This window comes from Quercus suber, unplaced genomic scaffold (genome assembly GCF_002906115.3).
Source record: "Quercus suber isolate HL8 unplaced genomic scaffold, Cork oak 2.0 scaffold_803, whole genome shotgun sequence".
NCBI classification, from domain to species: domain Eukaryota; kingdom Viridiplantae; phylum Streptophyta; class Magnoliopsida; order Fagales; family Fagaceae; genus Quercus; species Quercus suber.
The window spans coordinates 29,935-48,196 of record NW_027070238.1 but is presented as its reverse complement, the minus strand read 5'-3'; the positions used below and the strand labels follow the sequence as shown (position 1 = coordinate 48,196).

At 34.1% G+C, this 18,262-nt stretch overlaps 2 protein-coding genes and 1 long non-coding RNA gene across 3 annotated transcripts; 1 reads left to right on the top strand and 2 right to left on the bottom strand.

The window, feature by feature from the left end:
- Nucleotides 1-3,265: 3,265 nt before the first annotated feature.
- On the bottom strand, nucleotides 3,266-3,722 carry LOC136064940 (uncharacterized). Its single transcript, XM_065767416.1, has 2 exons — nucleotides 3,576-3,722; nucleotides 3,266-3,391 (listed from the first exon to the last, which is right to left on the bottom strand). Exons 1-2 carry the CDS (start codon nucleotides 3,720-3,722, stop codon nucleotides 3,266-3,268), a joined length of 273 nt encoding a protein of 90 aa, XP_065623488.1.
- A 5,504-nt stretch (nucleotides 3,723-9,226) lies between these two features.
- LOC136064941 (uncharacterized) lies at nucleotides 9,227-10,996 on the bottom strand. The gene is made up of 2 exons (XR_010626596.1): nucleotides 10,634-10,996; nucleotides 9,227-9,710 (listed from the first exon to the last, which is right to left on the bottom strand). It is a non-coding gene; the product is annotated as an uncharacterized LOC136064941 (long non-coding RNA).
- A 2,025-nt stretch (nucleotides 10,997-13,021) lies between these two features.
- On the top strand, nucleotides 13,022-17,250 carry LOC112025484 (adenylyltransferase and sulfurtransferase MOCS3). Its single transcript, XM_024058163.2, has 7 exons — nucleotides 13,022-13,668; nucleotides 13,771-13,849; nucleotides 14,479-14,517; nucleotides 14,620-14,728; nucleotides 15,048-15,166; nucleotides 16,391-16,507; nucleotides 16,660-17,250. The coding sequence occupies exons 1-7, from the start codon at nucleotides 13,127-13,129 to the stop codon at nucleotides 17,041-17,043; spliced, it is 1,389 nt and encodes a 462-aa protein (XP_023913931.1). The 5' UTR covers nucleotides 13,022-13,126; the 3' UTR covers nucleotides 17,044-17,250.
- Nucleotides 17,251-18,262: the final 1,012 nt, after the last annotated feature.

The window sequence follows — 18,262 nt, the reverse complement described above, 5'->3', positions numbered from 1 at the left end:
AAACACCATATCAAATCAGAATCAAGCTCCTGACATGCTTTTACGGAAAAATACTATTTGACATATATATATATATATATATTTTACCTTTGTAATTTATCACACTACCGGCCTACACCATAACTTTTTGCTCTTCACCAAAACTCAATTTGGTAAATCTGTGCAGCATTTACAGTTAACGCAACACCAGCACAGGAAATAATAGATCTAATTCCTTCTTCGTTTACATCATCATATTCATTGGATTTTTTAGATGGTCTCATTATTGTCCAAAATATTTACATAAAAAAAATACTTTAATTCTAAATAAAACTTAGATTTGACAATAAAGCAATTTTTAGACTCTTACTTCAATTGTGCAGTCAAACTTTCTCTACTTGAGTAATTTGGGTAGTCTCCTCTCTCAAAACTTAATAAGCTTATATATAGCTAGAATTTCAACTTTATTTTCTAAAAACTCCTTTATAATTATAAATTATAAAATTGGCCCAACAAAAAATTTACTTAAATACCCCTCCTTTTAAATCCTTTCCCCCACCCCCCAGGTTATTACAACAACAATAACAACAGGAGTAATAATTTGTTACTAGTAGGGTTGTAGGTCAAATTAAAGAGCAAAATAAGCAAGTACAAAATTTTCATTGATATGAAGGCTTTAAAACCAACAAAGAAGCATTTTATTTCAAGTCATTTAATAATAGTACATTTCTATCCAACAAAAACTTAATTCACTAAGAATTTGATTCTAATATGCTTGAGAATTGGGATGATAAACAAAATTGTGTTCTGACTTTTGACATCGTTCATAAGTTCGTAACAGGATTTGGATTGCCTTGACATGTAAACTTTTGATGTGACAAAAATGCATATTTAGCCAGCAACCTACAAGAAAATGATAGGAAAGAAACGCTGATAAGGATAGCATATGATAGTTCTATTATTGGGGGTGTCAATAAAAAAAAACGTTAAATCTCTAAGTAAACAAAGACTTTAGAACGTAACGGCATTGTTGATTGTCAAAATCAAGCTGGTTTCTGTTTTCAAGCTTATTGAAACAAAAAAAATTTGAGGTAAAAGGCATTTCAATTTTTATAGATGACAAAGTTTTCAAGAAAACAAAATTAAAAATTCCCGAAAGTGAAGCATAAAAATACATTTCAACGTTATCAGGGAGGGGAGAAATCATTATTGATTATTGCACACTTTGTAAATGACAAAAGATTTCAAGAAAAAAAAAACATAAAAATCCCCAAAAGTGAAGCTTAAAAAGACATTTCAACATTATTAGGGAGGGAAAAAACATTACTGATTATTAAACAAAGGAAAATATTAACAGATGCCCTAAGAGCATTTGTTAATGAACCAATTTAAAAAAAAAAAAATTATAAGAAAAAAAAATTAAGCTATGTTTGGTAACTGTTTTTTTCCTTTATTTTTTGCTTCCAAAAACAAGTTTACATTTTTGAGACTAAAAAACTTATTTGACAACCCAAAATGGATAGAAAACAAAAACTGTTTTCAAAACTTAATTTGTGAAGGAAATTGAAAACAGGCAAAATATGTTTTCAGTTTCTAGTTTTCAAAGCCAATGAAAACATGAGTCTGATTTAATGAATCCATATCATTTAATGAGTTGGAGCCAGAATTCGAATCCTAATAACAACATATTTTAATTTTTTTTTTATTTCAACTAACAAAGCATGTTTTTTTATTTCAAAAATACAAAAAAAAAAAAAAAAATTGCCTTTTCTTTTTGTTCCCAAAAACAAGTTTTTGAAAATAGAAAACAAAAACTATTATCAAACATAACTTTAATGTTTTAACAGCTTTTTTTATTTCTCATAAAAATATTATCAAAACTTTTCTAAAATGGTTTGTTAACAATTATTCTAAGGGCCCTTAAACAAAGCCTTATATCCAGAACACTCTTCTAATACCACTTTTCACGTTATTAACCACAGCAAAATAACATTTGCAATTAAAATAGGAATAACAAAAAAGCTAAGAAATTGCTACTTGGACTATATATCACTCTTTTTAAGAATAAAGAGTACAGTTGTTAGGAAGAGAGTTAAGCTGCATCGACCTTAATCAGCTATCAATTCATTAAGACATACATAGTTACATACCAAGGCTCTTTATGAGAATTGTGAGTGGAACTCTGATACTAAAGCAAAAAATGTAGGAAGCATAGTCTCTACATAATACAGCTAGTATAAATACAACACAAAGGGATGGCATCTTTGATTGTCCAAATCAAGCTGGTTTTCTGTTTTCAAGCTTACTGTAATTAAACAAAACCTCCAGGTAAAAAGGCATTGCACTCAGCAAAAGTTTTCAAGAAAACAACATTAAAAAAAATCCCCAAATATATAGAATGGAGGGGAAAAACATTGCAACATTATCATGGAGGGGGAAAACATTATTTTTTTTTTTTTAAACCTAATATATAGAATAACCTTCTTATACCACTTTCATGGTTACCAAACACAGCAACATATATAACTTTTGCAATTTTAGTTGGAAATAACAAAATAGCTAAGGAAGTGCTACTTGGAATGTCACTTTTAAGGAAAAAAAGCATGCTGTTATTAGGAAGAGAGTTAAGCTGCATTGACCTTGTTCAGCTGTCAATTCATTAAGACATACATACCAAGGCCCTGTATGAAAATTGTGAGTGGAATTCTAATACTGAAGCAAAAAAACGTAGGAAGCAGAGTCTCCCCATGATATAGTTTCTATAAATAGAACGCAAAGGACTGGATTGAAAAGATGGCCAAAAAAAAAAAATTACAATCTAGCTAAATTACGTGGTATATGAAACCTTCAACTCATTATGTACAAACAAGGTTCAGTCGTCTCCCAGCCATAATGAACAGTTTAAGAACCACCCAACAGTTTAAGAATAGCCCAAAAAATCTATCAAGACACATATAATAGATATATGATTTTTGGAATTGAAAATCGCAATCCACATACTTGCTGCTTCTTAAAAAAAGCACTCCATATCATGACACCCATTTTATAGATGACTTTTCATAGTGGAGATAGATTGAATATCAATGGCAATACACAGTGCATGAGAATTAAATGCCATACTGGGCCTTTTGTATGCATAAACAGCAATTCATAAACCACATGCTTACGACTCCAAAGTCCAAAGTAGGATAAAACAATATTATAGCTTTTACTATAAGATGCAAATGATGCAACTGAGTTATTTATTAGAATTTAGAACCAAAAGCCATACGAAAACATTGAACAACTAACCTATGAAGAGACCCGGGAGATGATTTACAACCAATGGGGGACACAACGCTCGATGGTTTGCCTCTTTCTGTTGGCGAGCCTCAAACATCTCTTCTGTCTCAACTAAAACCAATCTTTTCACCTTGAAATGTAACACAACACAAACAATTTGTTCCACAATGAACATAACATACAAACCAGATATGAAAAGACATGACAAAATAAAAATTATTTCATCACCAAACTAACTATAAAATAAAAAATAAAAAATAAAACACACCTAGTTGCAGCATTCCCCTGATAGTGAGGTTGTTCCAGCACATTACAGTGCGATTGCATTTGCAGAGATGCAACGCCTCTAAAGTGCGGCGGTGAAGCCTCCTAGGGCCTAGAATTCCCCTCACAAGGGTTATATGCACATTGGGGCTCCATTCAATTGGGGCACAGGCTTTGAAAGCTTTGAAAGCATTCATTTCTATCCACTAACACTGCCTCGTTGTAGCAACAACAAACACATTAACTAACTAACCTTTCTTCTTAACAGAAAAGAAAGCATAAAAATGGAAATAATTGCTTCAAGAAGTGCATGAACCTGTTGGTACCAATATTTGATCAAACAGTATGAGAAATTCTTGAGGGATTAACAGGGCTGGCCCAAGCGTTTCTGAGGCCTAAAGCAAAATTTTCAAATGGAGTTTTTATGTTATCACTTAAATAATATTTAACTAGTATTTTATATAATAATTTTTTTTAAATCCATTCTTTTTACTCTTTAATATGAATTTTTTTAAGAAAATACAAAAGTTATAACAAGTTTTACTACAAACTAGTGTTGTAATGAATGTGATCAATGACATGAGGCTTACAAAAATACTAAAAATATTATAAAATTTACAACATGAGAATTACAAAGATATATCACCAATCACAAATATTTATTCAAAAATGCATTCAATAATTTGTTGAAATCTACCTATCATATTTATTGTCATATTAAATTATATAAGTTATGGAGATCGCCACGTACACTTGGTGCAGTGATCACTCCGCAAATATAAATTCTTGTGAAGCGTAGGAAGCACTGGCCGAGATTTAAGTCTTTAGAAGAGAGTTTCGCACACATATACACTTAGATTAGACTAAAGTATAATTTTTATTTTGTATAAAAATAAATAAAATTTATGTAATAAAATTTATAGTACTTTTAACATTTTTATATTTGAATTACTTGTGATTAGTAACACGTCTATTTGTAAGACCTATTTATTTAAATTTGTATTATCTCTATCTCTAGCATTACTTAATTCTTTGAGCCTTCTTAATAGTAAAAAAAATGTAAACTAAAATGTTTTAATATTTCTCAAAAATATTTATATATAAAAAAAATAAAAATTTGCCCCCAAATTTGAGGCCTTCTCTAGTAAGGGGCCCTAGGCAATGGCCTAATTGGCCTAAGCCTAGGGTCGGCCCTGGGGATTAATGAAACCAAATAAATATGAAACAGCTAAGTATACCTATAAAGCAAAGCAATTAAGCTCTAAACTAGTAGCCGGAGCTTTCAATTTCTAAGAAATTCCAATGCGGAAGTGGGAAAATGAAATCGTATAAAAGAAAATTCTTCAATGAATTGGCCAATTTCGCATTGGTTTTGTGTGTGTGTGTGTGAGAGAGAGAGAATTAAATAGAAACATGAAAAATAAACATTTCAATAAATAGAAAGATATAAATAAAAACTAAGCGAGTGATGCTGGATTTTTTGAGGAGATGATGATATACAGAATAAATATTGGTAAGAAGGTTAAACGACGTCGTCTCTTGGTTCAGATATGGCCAAAGGGGCTTTCCTTTCCCTTTTTTTATTTTTTATTTTTTTAATTTATATATTAATATGTACTTTTTTTTAATAATGTCGTTTCAAATAGAGATAGTAGTGACAGTAGCAAATAGACCAAATAGATATAATATGATGTTACAAATAGATAGTAGTGACAGTAGCAAAGAATGACGGTAATTAATGATAATGGAAGACACGTTGATGATAACGATAGGTTGTAATAGATGGTAGTTTGGCAATGGCAACATCAACAACGACATTAGTGAAAGCGTTTGCAGTGGCAAGGATGCAACAATGATACTAGACTACTAGTAATACTATAAAAAGTAATAGAGTGAAGATGATGACAATGATACTTATGATAATATGAAAAGTAAAATATATTCTTTAATGAATTAGCCCTTAGAAATTAAGTGCTAGATTTTTTTTTTTTGGTGCATTTAGGGGTGGCAAAATTTGACATGACCCGCGAATCCGACACGACTAACCTGTTTATAAACAGGTCATGGGTTGAGACTAAATGAATTCGGGTCATATTCAGGTCGACACGACTGACCGTGCATTATATGAATAGAAAAAAATTAACCAACCGACTTTATGCTGGATTTTCCAGCGTACAGCCCAGATAGGGGGAAATAGGAGTTCCGGGGAGCTCAACTTATATGAGAGCAGATATGGGAGGCCTTGGGCAGGAAGGTTAAACAACGTCATCATTTTTGGGTTCAAAATTCTGGGCCTAGGTGGGCTCAAAGAGTTTCATTTTAAAGCCCAATTTTGTTGTCAAAACTCAAAAGTGAAAGAAGAAAGTGTCCCTTCATTTTTCTTTGAACAAAAAACATTAATACCATGAACATAACATTTTCCATAACAAATTATATAATGGTTGAAGTCTTTAAATGTGAGTGGTGAACTTCCGGACATAACTGACATTTAAAATTAAAAACTTACCACATTACTACTTACAATGAATCGCTTCAACAATTATGAATTTTTTTTTAAAAAATTGTATATATAACATTATTAAATGAAAAAGTTTGAAGGTCAAATCATTAATATCAATCCTACCTAATATGTTAGGAAGAGAGCTACATCAAGTGCCCCAACACCACACCCCCCCCCCCCCCCCCCCCCAAAACAAAAAAGAGAGCTACATCAAGTGAGTTAAATCATAATTTAATCTTTAGTCCTGTTCAAAGTGCAAATAGTATGGTACGTCTTGAGTTCGAACCATTGGGATCACATTGGCCGTCCCCAAGGTTCAAACTCAAGGCTCACTCTATGCAAGACCTTAAGCACTGGACCATGGACCATGAATTTGAGTGGTGGATGGACCACGAATTTGAGCAGTGGAACAAAAAATCCATGATTGTACCCCAAAAAAAAATCCCCTTTGGAAAGGGATGATTCATAAGCATCCCAAAAAAATAATAGTTGATGATTACTTCGAAACAACAACCATATACAATCAACCTCGAAATGAGTACATTCAATTTCAATGATCTTAACAAAAGGTGGGTTTCAATTAAATCAACTATAAAATTTATGTGATAAATTTTATTTTCATAAGAAGAAAGATTTAAAATCTATCTATATGAGAGGGAAATTTTAATGGATTTAACTCATAATTTCTTGAAAATTATAAAATAATAAAAAGAACATATTGTCATATGATAATAATAAATTGGCGAAAATGCACTTTTGGTCCCTACATTTTGGGCCGATTATCGATTTGGTCCCTAAATTAATTTCGCTCCTAGGTCAGTCCCTAATTTCCAAAAATCGTTTTTATTTGGTCCCTACCGTCAACCCAGTAACAGAAAAATCTAAGATGGCAAATAGAGTGCATTGCTGGCATATTAAATGCTGATGCAGCCGAAAAGTAATAATAAAAAATATGAAGTCAACATCCATGTTAGCATTTAATTTATATATATATATATATCAATTTTAACAAAATTTAAAACATAAAAATACATCAATTCAGATTTGAATAAAAATAAACAAGAACATGAACACTGATCACAAGAACACAAGAACATCAGAAAATTTATAAAAAAAGAAATTAAAATTAAAAAAAAAACTTAAATCTAATTTAATTAAAATTATTTTTAAAAAAATTTATCCTTTTAATTCTTTTTCTTTTTCGTTAACCTTAATTCTTTTTCTTTTTCTTTTAACCTCATCAGCAATTAGACCCAAACTCTAAACTCTCTCTATCTCTAATTCTCTCTTTCTCTCTTCACCCTTGACAAAATCTCTCTCAAACCCAAACTCTCTCAAAATCTCATCTCTGCTGATCTGCCAAACTCCGATCTGACCCAAACTCTTTTAAATCTCAGTGATGAGGTCGCCGCAGTTGAACTCGTTCATCCGTCGATCTGCCAAACTCTGATCTGACCCAAACTCTCTCTAATCTCAGTGATGAGGTCACCTTTTCTGGTGAAGAAGAGCATCGCGGCCCGTGATATCTACAGCTCAAGCTATTGCTAGTTTACCTCATTATCCATGCTTAGCTTCTACTTATTAATGTCCTTTGATGCTTAGAATTTTTGGGATTTTTGTTGAGGCTGGGTTTATGATATATGAGTTGTACCTGTCCTGTATGTAGTTGCTATGTTTGCTTGATTCTTGTTTATGCCTTTTGTAGTTATTTTTGCTTCTCTCTCTTTTCTGTGTTTAATGGAAAAGGGAAAAGTAGAAAATTTATATTTATGGAAAATGGGAAATGACATTTAAGATTTGGTGTGGTGGTAACTTGATTTTTGTGGCTTTTTTTTGGATCGATGGTTGGGTCCGCTGATGATTTTGGTTTGGGTTGTGATCTAGGTTTCGTTTTTGTATGATCTCTATTTTTTTTTTCTTCGTTTGTGTTGTTGTGATTTGGGTCCGTGTTTGATCTCTATTGGTGATCTGGGTCTATGTTTGTGTTTAATCTCTGTTTCTTTTTCTTCTTCTTTTTTCGTTTGTGTTATTGTGCTCTAGGTCTGTGTTTGATATCTATTTGTGATTTGGGTCTGTGTTTGTGTTTGATCTCAGTTATTTTTATTTTTATTTTTTTTCGTTTGTGTTGTTGTGATCTAGGTTTGAGTTATTGGTTGCTGGGTTTGAGTTCTTCGTTGCTAGGTTTGATTGGGAAGAACACAAAGAACAAGTTGTAATGGTCTTATGAAAATTAATAATGATAAGTAATAATTTTTTTAAATTAAATTAGATTTAAGGTTTTTTTTTTTAATTTAATTTCTTTTCTTATATAAATTTTCTGACGTAGCTTTGTTTAAAAAATTTTAAATGCCGACGTGTTATTTAAAAATGCCAAATAATTATTTTTAATAATATTTTAATGGTCATGTCAGCGCTACATCAACAAACAGGGCATTCCGTCTGCCACGTATGAGGTTTCCATTACCAAGTTGACAGTAGGGACCAAAATAAAATTTATTTTTTGAAATCAGGGACTGACCTAGGAGCGAAATCAATTTAGGAACCAAATCGAGAATTAGCCCAAAATGTAAGGACCAAAAGTTCATTTTCGCCTAATAAATTTAGGGACACAACATTTTTCACAACTACTAACATATAATGCATAATACTTACTAATTACTATGGTTACTTTAATCCATAAGTCATGTCAACTAAAAAGCTAACATGGACCTAAACCAACAGACATTATGTGGAAATCTATCACTATATAATTTCCTTATCATCAACCACGCCTTACCACACATTTTTCTTGTGTTTCATCACCAAACAAACATCTTGTACCATTTGTCTTAGTGTCCGTTTGGTATGATTAATTTTGCCAACTTATTTTATTATTTAGCTTACTTTTGTTACTATTCATGGGTCTCACTGCACTTTTTGGTATTATTCATGAATCTCCCTGTATTATTTCAATTAACTTTTATCTTTATCTACAGTACTTTTAATAAAAAGTTTTCAGTTTCAGCAAAATAAATGGGTCCCAAACAAACCCTTAGTGTTAGATTCCACAATGATTGATTCTTCTGCCATTTGATTCATTCCTTTCCTAAAAATTTCTTGTCACGCAAGAGAGAGTAATAAACACCTACCTTACCCCTCTGATACCAAAATTTCTAGGCGAAGAATACTAATCATAGAAAATAAAATTTAATCAATACATGATTTATTGCAGAGCTCAATTACGTAAATTGCATAAGGGAACTGTCTTGACTTTGAAGACTTTAAATACTTGCTGCCTTATTAAGTACTCATAAAGTACAATAATGTGATGCTTCATTTTCTTATATTCATAATAAATTTCACTAATTAAACTCATTATAAGATCCACTATGAATATAATAGGATGGATGAATGTAATAAAACGGAGTGTCATACTCCATGATTATCTAATAACTTTCCCTTAACAATCAGATATATATGTAGCCAGTAGCTAGCCGATTAGCTAGGCCTTGTTGGAAAATGCTTTGTCACCCAAAGTAACCTCTTCCGTACCATCATATTCCATTTCAGCAACTTGACTAGCCACTCCTTGCTGGGCCTTCCTCAGCTTCTCCTCAGCCATTCTTTTGAATTCTCTAGCGGTTGAAGGTGCCCTCTCTTCTATTATTTCACGGGGATCGTTGTGCTTGCTTGCTTGGGCATAACTCTGAAAACATTAATTAGGCCAAAACACAATGAGCAACAACACTTTCTAACACCTTTAAGTTTGATTAATGATTTTTAGAAATCACATTATGAGAGCATGGAAAATTCACCAACAAAAACTGTCAGGTTTTGTTTTGGGCCTTTTGGCATTACTTTCTTCCTCTGCTTTTACTTTTTGGCGGAGATCTATTTGACAAATCGCTATCCCACCCAGAATGGACTGAATCAAGACACTGGCCTCAATAGATATTAGTATTATAAATTGGCCAAGCTTGACCAAACGGGTCCCCCATTAGTGGGCATTTGTCACATGACCTAGCCAACCAAGCTAAAGTTCAGAAATGTTACATGGGCTGGAAGATTTCAAAGGGGGAAGTAACTAATGCAAGAATTAAATAACTGTCTCTAAGATCACAACGCAAAACAAACAAACAAACACATACAGGGTCTCAGAGGAATGTAAAATCCACAAAAGTAATCAAGATATGATTTACTGTATCCCAAGTAGTTATACATACTGGCAATTAGAAGACATTTAACAACCATATAAGCCTTGTTAATTAGTTGTTACACCATTCAAAGATTGTTTATTGAGATCAACCGATGTCATCTATATACTTGGATGATGATCTTTACTTAAGAACTTGGGATCCATTAGATTCTGGCAGTCTTGACTAATAGACTTGGATGATCCAGAATGGCAAGTCATGGAAGTAGTGGACAGACATATATAGAACAACAGACAAAAAATACTAGACACTACCTCATCTTGAATTCAAATTCCACCCCATTTTGTTTCATACATTTTACTCAAAGCACAAGAGGCATAGGAAATCAATAGCTACCCTAATAAACATAAGAAGTACTCCTTCTAAGACCAAAAATTGACCAAAGACTAGCCAAGAAGGAAGTGATAGTAGTTACCTTGATGGACTGGTAGACACATGCTCTCAAGGGCTTGGCCAGGAATGGCCGCAAGGAAGTGTTGAAGGGGAAGAGATGGCCACTCATATTGGTTACCAAGCTAGATGTGCAGTACAGACTCAGAGAATAACAAAGTTGGTTCTATAATTACAATTGATGAAGAGTGAAGAAAGTGAATATTAGTACAGAGATGATGCAGTACACGTTCTCATGAGCTAGGATATCACTAGAAAGTAGAAACGTGGTGGTGTCGCATAGATTTGCCATTTCAAAATTGGCATGCAAATGTTGCTAGGTTACATGTCCTTTTTATATGAGAAAAATGAGTAGAATGTGTGGATGCTCTCTTCCTTTGGGGCCCCTCAATAGACACTTTCTTTCTATTCTTCGCGTCTCTTCGGAAATTCCAAGAGCTATACAAAGTTACAAACTGCAATAAGCTACCCAAAAAAAGAAATACAGACTAGCTTGTCGACACATTTGAGAAAAACAATATCCTTTGGGAAAGTAAACAGACAGTTTCAACTTTCAAGTATAGCCAACAAAGTTAATACACCACTAAAAACAGTTTTGGTCATATAAAATAGGATGGCGTATGAAAATAGGATAATAAAGACTAATGCTTTCTGGTAGCCCTATTTAAAAACAGTTTTGGTCATATAAAATACAAAAATTGGTAAGTTTTCACCATCCATTTTCCATTGAAAACGAAGATAATGTTTTTTATATTTTTCTGTACTAGGTAATATAAAAAAAAATATTAAAAAAAAGGGTCAAAAGGAAAATTACCTTTTTATCATCAAAAAATTCTATTAAAAATACGATTTACTTTTTAGAAAATAGTTTTTACTAAAAAAAATTGAAAAAAAATTCTATCCCGTTCAAAACAAAATATATTGGCAAATTACTTTTACAAAACAATTTTGTGAAAATTATTCTCGCAATTTTAGGTAAATTGCAAAGTATATTCCTAAAGTTTGAGATTGCACCTTGAAGTTTACCTCCATTAATAAAAGCAAATCCTTTGTGCGGAGTCCAAATCTTCTTTCTCATGTATTGTATTCCACTTCATACTCCACCAATAATATTTAGACAGCTGGCCTCTTTCTTTTAGTGAGATAACACCTTTAAGGTTAGGGAAATAGAAGATCAGTTAAGGTAAATCTCATGTGATTAACTTTTTTATTTTTGTCCGTCAATTTTTGTTTTTTGTTCTGGTTTAGTTTCTTCTATCCGTGGTCTAATTGTATTCCTTCCTTTCTACACATATCCAACCAATTTATGGGCTTAAACCCCACCATTTATTGAGACAAATCCGACCTTATCTCAATTGAAGCACACAACGAAAGCATATTAGTCCAAGCATTCTAAATAGATAGCCATCAACTAAGTCATACTTATCTGATAGAGTTTGAAAAAATAATGAAATCTGAAATTTAAATAAAATGTTATCTGTATATTCAAATCAAATTGTAATCTCAACAATAATATATATTCAAGAGAGCAAGCTTCCCATCCCTAAACTCATTGAAGAATTTCAACAAACATGTAAAATACAAAATCTAGCAACCCCAAATATTTACTAAATACAACCTTTACAAGAAAGAAACTTTTTTCTTTCCACATGTTTCCTAATGGAACAAAAATCAAGCACCATTATTGCCATAAACAAGTCACTCTGTTTCTCTCCACACTTTACTCCCACATCAAACCCTAAAATTTGTTCGGTGACGAAAAAACCCAAAAAAGTCCTTTTCCACAAACCAATAGAAGCATAATTGATTTTTGAAAATACGTGCGAAAGATTCAAAGAGAGGAAGAGTTGGTGATTGGTAGTTCATAGAGAGAGGCGAATGTATCCATATCTAGTGAGTAATAAGGATGAAGATAAACACTTCAGATTGAGACCACAAAGAAAAGAAACAAAACCAAAAACAAGAGCGGCGAAAGAGACAAAAATCAGATAATGAAGATATAGAATTAAGAGAACCCCCAGAAGAAAGCAGCATTATCTCACTAACGTTAAGTAAAGACGTTATCTCAGATAAGAAAGAGACGTTACTTTGATAAAAAAGAGCTGTTACCTCACTAAAAGAAAAAAGTCAATTGTCCAAATATTATTAATGTAGTATGAAGTGGAGCACAACATATAAGACCCTGGATTTAGATTCTTCCTTGAGTCACCACATGGCCGATAAGTGAATTGTGATTCACTTGTGTCTGATGTGTATTTTTTTTATTTATTAAGAATTTCATCAGTACCATATAAATAAATAAATAAATAAAAAAACAAAAGCAATTTAACAAATGTGACCCTCTGTTCAGTCAAACCCTGACGTGGCAACTGAGCGGTCCACCTCTGCATCAACGTAGAAAAGAGTCAAAACCCTCCAAAACTCTCTCTCTCTCAAGTTAGGGTTTTTACAATTCTTCTTCACGTACAACTCACGAACACTTCCACTCCAGCTTTCCACCGAAAACCCGAACCCAAAAATGGAAGCCAACGGCCATGACGAAGCCTCTCGGATCCTCCACGAGCTCCAATCCCTCAAAGCCACAAAATCCGACATAGACCGCCGAATCTCCGCCCTCGAATCTCAGCTCCGCCACCTCAATCTCCAAAACGGCACCGTCGTCAACACCTCCGCCCTCCCAAATCCAATCACAGCCGCCCATCACGATCTCACCCCGGAGATGATCCACCGGTACAGCCGCCACCTCTTGCTCCCGTCGTTCGGAGTCGAAGCCCAGTCAAACCTCATAAACTCCTCCATCCTAGTCGTCGGAGCCGGCGGATTAGGCTCCCCGGCCCTCCTCTACCTCGCCGCTTGCGGCGCTGGCCGATTAGGCATTGTGGACCACGACGTCGTCGAGCTCAACAATATGCACAGGCAGGTCATTCACACCGAGGCCTTCATTGGTCAGCCCAAAGTGAAATCCGCCGCTACGACTTGTCGTTCTATCAACTCCTCCGTTCAAATCGTCGAGCACCACGAAGCTTTGCGCACTTCCAATGCCTTAGAAATCTTCAACCAGTATCCTCTATATTATTTCTTTGCTCAAATTCAAAGTGTTTCATTTAATTATATTGTTGAAATGTTAGTATATGATTTCCGTGACTGGTAACATTTGGAAAGATATGATGTGATAGTGGATGCGACAGACAATGCTCCTAGCCGTTACATGATCAGTGATTGCTGTGTTCTGTTAGGAAAGGTAAATTAAGCTTGATGTAATATTGTTATTGGATAAAATTTACATAAATGCATTGAATTTTATTGTTCTTGGAAAAGATAATAGTGGGTTGTACTTCATTGGTCAATGCAATCATGTGTTTGATTTTAATTGGGAACTTAAATGTACTAAGGAATGATACCTAAGCTTTACTATAAGGATAAATTGCTTAGCCCGTCAGGGTTGGATCACCCGGTAACCAGCTCTGGTGGGTGGGGTCAGTTACCTGTAGGAGTTTGATTAATAGTGAGAATTGTTGTACAGTGCAACTAATCTGAGTGAAGTTTTTCTACGTCATCAAAGCCAGTTTGGAGGAAAATTCCTCCAATCCGCCACATGGCGATTCATAATGCCAATAAGGCACTAACCAGCAGCCTTTATTTTTAGTCACATGACCTATTTAATGGGTCATGTCTACTTGTTTAAATATTTGATGAGACTCGTGATTTAGTACACATGGATAATTTTATGAATCACTACATAATGGTTTAAGGGAGATTCCTCAAAACCAGTTTGGAAGAAAAATTTGTCTTAGAGGGACTGATTTTTTTTTTTTTTTTTTTTTTTTTTCCACATTCAAGTACTAATTGCATCCATGTTTATGAATGCAGCCTCTTGTATCTGGTGCTGCTCTGGGATTGGAAGGGCAGGTATGCATTGCTGGTTATCTTTTCTACTGTAAATATAAGTTTCAGCATGAATCATATTGTTAAAATTCCAAGAATAACTACATGATCAAACTCATTGTATAGCTCACAGTTTACAATTATAATGGCGGTCCATGCTATCGATGCCTATTTCCAACTCCACCTCCAACAACAGCATGTCAAAGATGTGCTGACAGTGGTGTCTTAGGAGTAGGTAAGCTAATGAATTGCTGTATTCTACCAAGTGAATTTCTTATTACAAGTCTACAATTCTGTCTACAATGTCATCAAAATTTGAGTTTGATAAAACCAGGATAAAAATGGGGGTACTGCTATAAAACCAGGATAAAAATGGGGAAAGAATAAAAAATAAGAATAATGAGCAAGTTCTTAAGATGAGGAAACAGTTGCAACACTACGAGCCTCCTTGCTATTCATTTGACACTTAATTGATTCTAATTCTGTATTTTTGTTTATTAATTTCCAAGTAGTAGAACCGCTCTGTTTCTTACATTCTGTTTATTAATTTTCAGTACCTGGTATCATTGGCTGTCTCCAAGCACTTGAGGCTATCAAAATTGCAAGTGCAGTTGGTGAACCACTCTCAGGACGGATGCTTCTATTTGATGCATTAGCAGCAAGAATACGTATTGTATGTATCATGTTCTCCTTTAATAGTTCCTTCCAGTGGTTTATACATTTTTTCCTGTGAGCTCAGATTGAAGTCTAAATCTTGTCTTAGAAAATGAAGTGCTGTTAGGTGAGACAAGACCTTTTGAAGGATCATAGAAGATAGGAAACCATTTGAGCAATTCTTAATATGGAGATGGCTGGACCAAATCTTATATTATCAAAAGATAAAAAGTATTTGTTTAATAAGTGACTAACTTGTAAAAAAACAATAAAAATTTGTAGACCTAGCTGGACTTGCGTTAAACACATGTCAAAGGTTGGGGGCCTGTTTCAGTAGTGACTTCATTCAACAGATGTCAAAATCAATTAGTAGTTCATGTTTGCTCTGCTGCTTATACCTCTAACCCCATTTCCTGCCCTCACCAGCCCCATAATATTTCTCTACTTACATTAGAGTTTACCATCATTTTGATCTTCTGTAGTTAGAACACCTTACCTAGAGCCTCTAGGCTAGAGGACATTGATAAGAAGTGGGTTTTCCCCAACTGTTCTGGGCTTTTGCAAGGCATCTTAATGTGATATACTCTTACTGTCTCAACTATTTATATTAGCGGCTTGTAGTGGTTGGCATTGACAACTGGCACTTTTAGAGTATCTTCTTGATATCATCATCAAGTGTTTCTCGATAACATTTATGTTATTAAGAAGACATTTATTTTAGAGCAGTTATTATTAGAATCAGATTTTCTTTGGTATGATGGGAGTTGGTCTAGGTTAGGCCTTTAACCCTTTTTTTCATATATAATATAAGTAATAGAAATTTTATTGAAGATGAAAAAATACTCTATGTTTGTAATGATGCTAAGTATCTCTAAAATTTACAAGATCAAATGTAAGATCTAAAAGAGTGTTGGAATTCAAAAATGGAAGTACAATGTGTACAACTCCATGCCTGACTTATCAAAAAAAAAAAAAAAACTCCATGCCTGAGACCAGTCAAACAAAGTACGGATCAGCGAGGATTTAAATTGATCAAAAGGTCTCACAACATCCTCAAATGCATGACTATTTCGTTCCTTCCTTTAACCCTTTTAAGTGGGCTGAATTTGCTCTCATCATGATGTAATTAGTTTATTGCTTTATCGATTGTGTATATTCATATTAATAGATATTGGAAATTTTGTGTTTATATATTGAGCTTTGGCATTTATATATACATTTTCATTTCTGACCTATGTTGCAGGTAAAGATTAGAGGAAGGTCACCACAGTGTGAAGCTTGTGGAGAAAATGCAACATTCACTCAGCAGCAATTTCGAGAGTTTGATTATGAGAAGTTTACTCAGTCTCCACTGACTCCAGTAATTACACTTTCTGTTTCTTCTGTTTTCCATTGATAATTGTAATCGGATGAGTAGGTTGCTTAAACTGTTAGTGTATTTGTTTTGGCTTGTTTGCAATTTGATTTCTCTCTCATTTGACTAAGAAATATGATATTTGAAACTTGCTGCAGTCACCCTTGAAGTTAAAGCTGCTTCAATCAGATTCCAGAATAAGCAGTAAAGAGTATCATGATAGGGTTGCTAATGGGGAAGCACATGTATTGGTCGATGTCCGACCAGCTCACCATTTTAAGATTGTTTCTCTCCCCAAGTCCTTGAACATCCCACTCCCGAGTTTGGAGGCTAGACTGCCTGAAATTTCTTCAGCTTTGAAGGAAGAAGAAGAGCGAAATGGAAGTTCGAGTGCCAAACTATATGTAATTTGTAGGAGGGGCAATGATTCTCAGAGGGCTGTTCAGAATCTGCACAAGTTGGGTTTCACCTCAGCCAGGGATATTGTTGGGGGTCTGGAGTCCTGGGCCCATGATGTGGATTCCAACTTCCCTACCTATTAGCAGGCATGTTCATGGTGGGCTGTCTTTAATGTAAACTTTTCTTTCTGGTTGTAGTAGTTTCTACATATATCTTTTTCTATTCTACTTTTTGGGTCCAAATTTCTATATATTTGTTACCGACTTATTGTCAATGTCCCATAAACGAACAAAAAAGAAAATTACACTGGCATTAGCTGTATTATTAACTAAAGTAGTCTTTGTTGCTAATGTTTGAAATCTTACACTATTACTCTCTCTCTCTCTCTCAATGCGTCTGCATGTGGCATGGAAATGGATTAACTATTTTTCAGTGTTTTGGTGTGTACCAGAATTCATAATTGCTTAATTTATCACAGCCACTCTGAACCAATGTTGCAGTCCTGGGCCCCGATTTTTTTTCTTGCAAAGCTTGGAATAACCTTTTGTTTGATCTATGTTTATGTGAGCAAAGTTACTAGCCAACAGCTACTGATAAGATTACACCCAGAAAGGGGATAGGTTAGGCTTTAGCTATGAACAACTTGTGCCCAAAGTTGTCCGTTTAGTCTGATGGAAAATGCGTAGAATTATTATCAGTTTTGCAGCTGCCTCGATCATTTTTTGGAATGAGAAGTCGCAGGAGTGTTAAAGAAAAATGTCATATCACATCTTCCTTGTTATGAAATAGATAAATTTTGAACCATGTTCTTCATTTTGTCAGTCTAGGCAAGTGGTAACTTAGTCAACTTGCCTGGCAGTTCACTCTTAATGTGGCCTTCGCAGTTTAGGCAAGTGGTAACTTTGTCTTACACACCCTTGAAAACAACTAAAATTGTAATTTAAAGTCACAATTTCAGTTGCTTTTGAAAAGGTGTGTAAAATAATTTGTGTGCAATAAGTTTAACATTTCCGTTTAAATATATTCTTTTTCACAATTAAAATGATACAACTTATGGGTTTTTCTTAATTTTTTCTTCTCCTTTTATTATTATTATTATTATTATTATTATTTTATGCTAGATAAACAGAGGAAGATAAAAGGAGAAAATGGGAGAGAGAGTAGGGGTATCCAACCAAACCCGTCAACTGACCCACCCGCCCAACCCGGCCGACTCGGACCGAGAACCGACCGACCTGACGCAGGCGACGGTCGACGGTGAATCTCGGCTCCCAAAACCCGAGACCGGCGGGTCGGTTGACGGGTTAAAGCATGGAAAACCAATCTTCATCCGACCCGACCGGAAAACCCACCAGAAATAGC